This window comes from Camelina sativa, chromosome 16 (genome assembly GCF_000633955.1).
Source record: "Camelina sativa cultivar DH55 chromosome 16, Cs, whole genome shotgun sequence".
In the NCBI taxonomy this organism is placed as follows: domain Eukaryota; kingdom Viridiplantae; phylum Streptophyta; class Magnoliopsida; order Brassicales; family Brassicaceae; genus Camelina; species Camelina sativa.
In genome coordinates this window covers 29,064,487-29,072,997 of record NC_025700.1, presented here as the reverse complement: position 1 = coordinate 29,072,997, position 8,511 = coordinate 29,064,487, and the positions used below count along the sequence as shown (strand labels likewise).

The 8,511-nt window shown below is 36.2% G+C and overlaps 1 protein-coding gene and 1 long non-coding RNA gene across 3 annotated transcripts; both read right to left on the bottom strand.

Annotated features, from left to right (window-relative positions):
• Nucleotides 607-1,310, bottom strand: LOC104753137. Of its 2 annotated transcripts, none has more exons than XR_762080.2 (3): nt 1,162-1,310; nt 1,024-1,075; nt 607-923 (listed from the first exon to the last, which is right to left on the bottom strand). It is a non-coding gene; the product is annotated as an uncharacterized LOC104753137 (long non-coding RNA). The 2 variants fall into 2 exon arrangements; XR_002035658.1 differs by having other exon boundaries at nt 607-899.
• LOC104773684 (beta-carotene isomerase D27, chloroplastic) lies at nt 2,072-3,600 on the bottom strand. The gene is made up of 5 exons (XM_010475431.2): nt 3,038-3,600; nt 2,894-2,955; nt 2,699-2,805; nt 2,514-2,609; nt 2,072-2,432 (listed from the first exon to the last, which is right to left on the bottom strand). Exons 1-5 carry the CDS (start codon nt 3,482-3,484, stop codon nt 2,383-2,385), a joined length of 762 nt encoding a protein of 253 aa, XP_010473733.1. The 5' UTR covers nt 3,485-3,600; the 3' UTR covers nt 2,072-2,382.

The following is an 8,511-nucleotide window of genomic DNA, read 5'->3' as shown; positions in this document are numbered from 1 at the left end:
TCATAACGTTTCCAGCTGGTCTTGCAGTCCATGGCATCTTCTTGTACGCTGGTACAGTGAGGATCTGGAGTGGGGACTCTGGCCATCATCGTTTCAGGACTGCTCTGCATCTTCATAGCCTTTTCCTTTTCTAGCTTTAGCTGTTATGATTATTATTAGATATTTAGATAGATAGAGGGAAAAAAAAATTAAGTATCGTTTATTTATCCCTGGAAAGTGTGTTGTAAAGCTGAAAGAGTGAGTTGAGGCATCACATGTTTATCAGCTTCAATCATTCTCCTCTTCAGGTCTTTCTCTCTCTCTCTCTCTCTACCTCAAAAGCTTGCTGCTATCGTTAGAGAGTAAGAAAAGTAGCAGAAACATATGAAACTAAAGATTGTTTGTTGGGTAATGTCTCTTAGAAGGGCCAACAACCTCCCAGTGCTTTCAATGAATCACCTCTCAATTTCTGTGTGTTTTCGTACACTTGGGGGTGTCAATTAAGTCAAAACATTAATGCCTCATCTGTTCCACCTCTCTTAAGTCTCCTAACTATATAGTATGTCTTTCCATAAAATATCAAAGGATTTTTTTTTATCTAAGCATTTATCTACTTTGTATATTCCCTTAAACCAACACTTCCAACCTAGTTAGTTGGAGTTGCAGGAAACGAAGTCAAATACAAGTAAACAAGTCTTTCAGTATGTGTATATATCAAAATAAAGCACCAAACCACATACTATTAATGAAAGCAAGTATCTAACAAGAAGTCATAAAAGCTAATTGCTTCTGAAGGTCCAGTCAACTCGTTATAATTCAAACTCATCTTCGAGCTTGGGGGCCTCAGCTGCAAAATATACTCCATTGTTTCTGATTGATCCTTTCGCCTGGAACCTTCTTCTTCCCACGTAAGTTGATCACTGTCCATTTAAGTAGATGGTTATCTGAGAATGAGATGTACAATATTATGCATTACATTATTCTAGCTGTTGTTAAGTCATTAAACAGTAACCTTAACAACTAACTGCAGGTAAATAAACATACCGGGTATATGGTAAAAGCCACAGTTACCTGTCATGGAACCTATTACTGCACCCTGAAAAGTAAGGAAACACTTCATAGTAAGCAACTCACACTATGAGAATAAGGAATACGTTAAGGGAGTAGAGTTTTCCAACGAACCTTAATTTGCATCTGGACAGCACATATATAGCTGTTACAATGTCCGTAAGATATGTCCAGTCAACAAAGAGACACGCCCCATATAAAGTAGGGAGAGAAGTGTGAGTGAATACGCAAGAAAGAAGAAGAATGAATATACAAAAAGAAGAAGCTCACCGAGATTATTATGAGAGAAAGTTCTGCGACATTATAATCAGAACCCTGCTCTCCATAAACGAACAGTCTCATCCACAGAGGATGACAGGAGATGCTGCAGTAAATGAAAAACGATAGATATAATACATATATAATCAAAGACAGTATAACGTAGGTTGAGTTTAGAAAGATATTTACCCTTTTTTTCTGACCAGGAAAGATCCAATAATTCACTTATATGCAGGGGGCTTATCTGATATACTGAAGATCTTCGAGGGGTAACACTCTAACACAACCCAAGTCGAGTCTTCATTTCTATTTTCTTATTGTTAATCTTTAGAAAACCAATCTGAGAATGTTGATTCATGCCAAAGTAGACACCAGAATCAACCTCGGCGACTTCATACTCTTGTCTGTTCTCTCTTCCTCGCTTATGCTCGAAATTCGAACAACTCAGTCGTCACCAGCGCTCTTCAATGTATATCCCATCAGGATATAACTTCATGTGCTGAAAAATCTTGGTCAATTCAATACACAGAGATGAGAGCTCTTTAAACTGTTTTTTGTATGTTTGCACTCGGGCAATTCTCTTCAACGGTGATCCCAGCGATTCTACAGTCTACAGACTCAAGGACATGTTCCAACACACCTAGCTTCTTTAACCAAGATTTATCCCCTTTCTTCAGATGATCATCAATCGACATAAATGAATGACCCTCAATTTCCCAACAGAAGTATCAGATAAAAAAAAATATTAGTAGTGTTGTTGACAAGATGGTCATAAATCCAGCAGAGTTGATCAAATGCAGGGTTGCCTTGAAGCAAAGGTATACATTACATACAAACTGCTCGGAACACTTGATATCAAAGATTCAAAGGTATAACCAACTTGGAGTGGAAACATAAAACAAAAAGAAGATGTATTAATCGTATACTTACACAACCCAACCAGAATAGAAACACAGATACTAACTTGTCTTCACAACTCTACACTGTAGACTTTTATATGTGTGTGTTTGGAAAAAGTATGTATATCTCTTGGAAATTGCACATCCCACAAAAGAAGTGGCTGCTGTGCCGATCCACTCATGCCTCTAGTTTAGGGCAGATTGGGGAGCTTGGATTGGACATAGAACCTGCAGGCAACATCAGCAGCACCAAGAATCAGTTTGTGTTTAAAACATTCTATACAATCTGAGAGCCTTGGTAACACCTACATATGTCTGCTAGACAAGGTTGTTTGGTGGCTGGATCCTCCTCAAAGGCCGGAGGCGCTTGCCCGTATATCATCTCGCAGCTCATGTCTTCAAAATCTATACAACGAATATGGGTTATGAAACTAAAAGAGATAAGGTAGAGTGAGGTAATTAGGATGGTGAAAAAAGAGATATAATGTACGTACTTGGGTTCATTGTGAGTGGGAGGCCAAACTCATTGGTGAAGAAATCTTGGGTTGGAATCTTGCACATATTAACACACATTCCTACACAACCACTGTTCTCCAGATACCTTCAAACAAGAGTAGGAGGAGCATACAAGTCTGTCACATGTTTTCTTGAGCAAGACAACTAGTAGTCTAGTAGACATTTTGAATTACCTGCATTTCTTTATACGAACTCCACTTCTCTGTTTCACCCCATTGACTTCCACTTCTATGACCTGTGCACAATCAGAAGTCAATCAAGAGCAGTAGTAAAAAATTCATTATTCAACTCAGACTGGAAGAGAGAGAGAGAGGTACCTGAGATGGACCAACCAACCAGTGGAAGAAAGGCACCGTAAGAGCCGCATTGAACTCTGCTGCCCACTTGGTTGGTGGGAACAACTTTCGGAACTGTTGAGGAGCACCAGGAGGCAGCATAGAGAGAAGAACCTCCCTCACGGCCTCTTGCTGCTGCACTCTGGACCGTCCCTGCATCACTCTCTTTGACACCTCCACGAAGCTCTCGTAATCGTACTCCCAGAACCCCTTCTCCTTCGTCTCCTTCTTCTTATTCTTCTTCGACCCGAACTTGTCCATCTTCCTCGCGAACAGACCCATGAACACTCTCTCCACCAGCCCATCGTCGTATCTAGTCTTCTGCCCTATCGGAGCTGGCTCTCCGCTCGGCTCGGCAATCCCGCATCGAACGCCACGTCGCCTAAACGTGAGATTGACAGCTTGCATACTAGCAATAGCCGCCGCCATGGATAAGAAGAAGATATCTCTCGCGCCGGCTCTTTGCTCGTCTTCCCTACCATCATCATCATCTCATTCTCATACAAACTCTGCTTTTACTGGCCACACAAACGTCACCCACACCTTACGACTTACAAGTGTCCACCACTTTCTTTGCCTCGCGTCGCGAGTTAATTCTTTACTTTCTTTTGTGGACTTATAATAAGCCCACATACAATACAATGGCCCTCAAGCTTTTAGCCCCTAAGAGCAAGGCCTGTGGGATGTCTTTTGGTTTTTTTAATAATAAAACAAAATAAAAATGAAATGTTTTAATTATAAAAATACACACATCTGTGTCTGCACCAATGAGTTTAGATACCTAGAGACACAGATGTGTCATTATTCTAGTGGTTACTCTTTATTTTGTTTTATTTTCTTTTTCTTTTCTTTCGGTTGCCTCACTCTCTCTCTCGATACCACTAAGTTGAATCGATTTATCCAAATCGACGAGATCAGAACAACACAAGTTTTGATCGGTTTCCAGATCAAATAGATCTCTCGTCGTCGTCTTCTTCTTCTTCGACCTATGGAGACTGTGCTCTGTTTTGGGTACTTCTCTTCTCTTTCTTCTTCTGTCTCTGTTTGTTTTTCTAGGATTCCGGATAGGTTTTTTTGTGCAGTTTATGCTGGTTTTGAATGAATTAGTGATATGCATATATTGGTAGTGATTTAGAAATATTTGGTTAAACGAGTTTTAGGTTGGTTTCATTGGATATGAATAACTATGGAAGATTTATCTTGAATAGCTCATTTGATTTGTGAATTCCACTAAATCTGGGCAATTGCAAATTCACAATTTGAAGTCGTTAGAGATTCAGAGTTGCAAAGGTTGTAACTTTTATGTATACATGGTGAAATTGATGGATTAGAGAAGAGATGCATCAGTCTATTGTACATTGGACTATTAGGATGAGTGATTTTAGGGTTCATTGGGGGTGAAAGTTGAAGTTTTTATATGTTCTGCTTAGAGAAGAGTCTCTAGATACAATCTTGTTCTGTTGGATGATAGTTTATAAGTAGAGGTGTGATTGGTTTTTTGGTCTTACTTGTGCGCAGACTCAGCTAGTCCTGCAGATGTTGGGCTTCAAGAGGAAGCTTGTGTTATCGTTCAGTTCATGTTACAGATAGGATTGTCATGTGCCTTCGATACTTTGAGCGGTCAAGCTTTTGGAGCTAAGCTATATCCGAAACTAGGTGCTCAGACTTACACAGACTCTTTGCTTACTCTGTTCTACAACCTCTCACTCGCTTCTTTCAAAGCCAGACTTTGATCTCACCTCTCCTCATCGATGATGTATCATAACTTCACTTTTTCTTTGTGCCTTTTTACACTTCTTCATGCATGCCTCCAAGCAGACAGAGTTGTAGAGGACGAGGTAAGAAGAAGAGAACTTGTTTTAGACATTAATGAATGAAGAGCATATACAGTAGTTAGCTTTAGTAGAATTATAGAATTTAGAACTCGATTCTGCATATTCAGTTTTCTCCGCAATTCAGTTTTCTCCGCAATTTCAAGAACTCGATTCTGTATTCTTAGATTGTGTTTTTGATAGGTTTAGGAGTTTTGTTTTTAAGCAAAGCTTTCTTGTCGTCTTCAAGAGTCTGAGATGAAGAAATCAGAACAAAACAGAGAATCAAAGAGAAGAGGAAAAGAAGATATGCATTGTGAAGAAACTAGTTTTTTGTTTCTAACTGTAAAAGCATTTTCACTCTGTGTGGTTCTGATCTAACTCTGTGTGGTTCTGTTATATGTGGTTGATGTTACAGGAATTTAACATTGAGAAGTTGCAGCTAGTTGAAGCAGAGAAGAAGAAGATTAAACAAGAGTATGAGAAGAAGGAAAAACAAGTCGATGTCAGAAAGAAGATGTGAGCTCTCATCAACATCTCTTTTGTTTGTACTGTGGTCTGAGAATTATGTGTTCCTCTTTTCTTACTTTAGATCTATCTTGGTTTCTTGCTTGCTCTGTAACAGTGATTACTCAATGCAACTGAATGCTTCATTTTTGTGTCTCACATGGTAAAGACACTCATAATTGAGGATGACTAATGGGAGGAGAAAAAATAAAAAGAAGTTAGTGAGAATCTAAAATTAAATTAGTATTATTTTTAATATTATTTAAAATTTAAGCATTCATATTAGTATTACCAATGGGAATGCCCTAAGAGCATATGCATTGGTAGAACAAGTCAAAGTTTCTCAGATATATTATTTTAATAGATTTTATATAATTTAATTTTTAATTTAAATTTAGAAAAAAAAAAGAAAAAAAAAAATAAAACTAATAGAATAATGATATGTATGAGATAAGTCTCTTAACCAAGTTTCTCATGGTTTCTGATATAAGAATCGTTTCTTTCTCTTCTCTCCAACTTTTTATTATTTTTATTTTTTATATTATCGAGAATCAGGTTAAGAAACTCACAATGCACATATTCTAACTAATTCACATATCTCATTAAAGTCTAAACCTAAACTAATATGGTTAATAAAAAATTAAAACCTCAAGCAAATACTATCGGATGTTTGTATAAATCAGTAACATCCAAAGTAAAGAAGAACGGAGATGTTTCTAATTCAAAAAACATCAACACGATTTATGATACTATTGGAATGAATACAGGCTAATCCGCTAATCATATGTTCTTCTCTCCGTCATCGGGTCTGAATTAATACTATTTTTGATTCATCTATAAATAAATTTATTATAGCTATCAAAATTGTATTATACATATATCGATTTAAATTTAAAATATAAGAAAACAAATAAGTAAGGAATAAGTACATAAAAACAAATAAAAAATAAAACAATGTAAGAAATATATTAAACTAAATAATAAAATATATAATAAAACAATGTAAGAAAATATATTAAACTAAATAATAAAATATGTTAATTGAGTTTTCAACCATTGTAAGAATATAAACAAAACAACAAAAATATTTAGAGTTTGAAATATGCTGAAAGATAATGTAAGAATAGTTATTTATAGCATAATTTATATATTTTCTTTGAGTTGTTAGAAGAAATTATAATTGTAACAACCCATGTTTTCTACACATTAGCCGCACCGTCAGTCTAGTCCTACTGCCAGTGCTAATTATATTGATTATGGTAAAGTTGTTGGGTTAAATTAGCAAGTAGGGGATAAATAATGGAGTAGAAGAGTGGAACACTGTTTTTTTTTTCTTTTTTTTTTGGACGAAAAGAGTGGAGCACTTTTCAAGTTTCAAAATACTATGTAGAACAATAAATTAAAGACACTCTCTACCAAACTCCATCAACTTCGCATTTAAGGCTTCTTTTAGTCTTTTGACTTTTTTACATCAACTACAATTTTTTAATTATTATTGTGAGTTACTCTTCAGTTTTGTCAGTCCAAACCACTTCTAACGCTACATGTTGGAATGGAGTGCAATTATAAAGTATGTCAGTCGTCGCTGACCCCTGCATTACAGTCGTGTTATTGCTTGTAAGTTGTAACTTTTTTTCTATTTTTTTTTGTGTTATTGCTTGTAACTTACAGTTGTAACTAATTCTCTTTCTTTACATTCAACATCTATTTCTGCTCTACCAAAACAACTCCCCGTTTAGTGGTTGAGTTTGAGGCTTTACACTAAATTCCTCTTGGCTAATTTCACTCAACTACCCTTTAACTTATGAACGATATCAGAATTCACTTGGCTATTAGTGAACCTTCCGTGCTTTGACCACCAAATGGTTAGGGTTTTCAAGAGAGAAAAAAAGCTATCCCTACACATGCCAATAAGTTTGCAATAAATATATAAACCAAAGACTTATAATATGAAAAACTGTAAGTAAGAAAATAGACGTAAAGGCTTGACATGAGGGACTACAAATCTGTCTCCGTCATTAACTTGTCGAATCTGTACTGTATCGGGATCTAGTTATAATCAAACCACTCGTTTGCTGAAGTATTTTTTTTTTCTTTTCTTGTTAAGGCTTTTAGGCTGTTTTAAAATTGTGTGACAAAAGACTTTTGACAACCTCTTAAACATATATAGCACAAGGCTTCGCGTTCCTTACCGAACTACTATATATCACTTTTTTCTCATGCACGCACTCGAATTTTCTACTTCATTAGTATTTTTGCCCCAGCAAATTATAGGGAGCGGTATAACTTTATATTGGGTAAGGACATGCATGCGATTAGCTGTTGCTTAAGACCACGCACACGTCCTTCGCATCATGAATATTATCAATATTTTATAGTCTAACTCTTTAACTTGGTTTTTCGAAAATGTGTATACATTATTATAGAAATTGTCTCTAAAAACAGGTCAACTAAGCTGTTTAGATGGGCTGTTGGGCATTTAGAGTGATGGCTATGAGTCTGAGTGGCCACATGCCATCATATCACCTGTCCAATCTTCTTTTTGCCTATCAACATTTACTGTTTACATCTCCCTAACATTACTTCAATTATTTGATGTATTAGTTTCAGTTTCATAACAATCCGATATATAATCATATAGATTTAGCTGCCCTCTTTTTAGGTTTAGACCCCAATAGGCTTCAATAGTAGCGAGATGTACACCGGAGTTTTCACATAAAACATTTTTACCTCTCAGCAACTATTTTTTACAAGTTGGAAATGTACATCAAAACATGAATTACAAGTTTCGAAATCAAATATATATAACATAAAACGTAAAGGTGTCGTCCTACATGCATGGTGACTTGATTGACTTTGTGTGTAAGTAGGCTACAATAGTAGCGTTCTGGATCATCACCGGACCAATCGACATCACATGTTCCTAAGTATTGATGTTTTGAAATTAAAAAGATAGTATTAAGGTATGTGCTGGATATGCGTGGTCGAGTGTTGAGTAGGGGCTGCAAAAATTCAACGGCCACCCAATTTCATCATTTTAGCCAACAATGTATGTTAAATGCGATCAATAAATTCATGTATCTGCCATCTGTTCTCCTTTCCTCCTCTCTCTTCATTAAGTTAATTATTATACTAGTA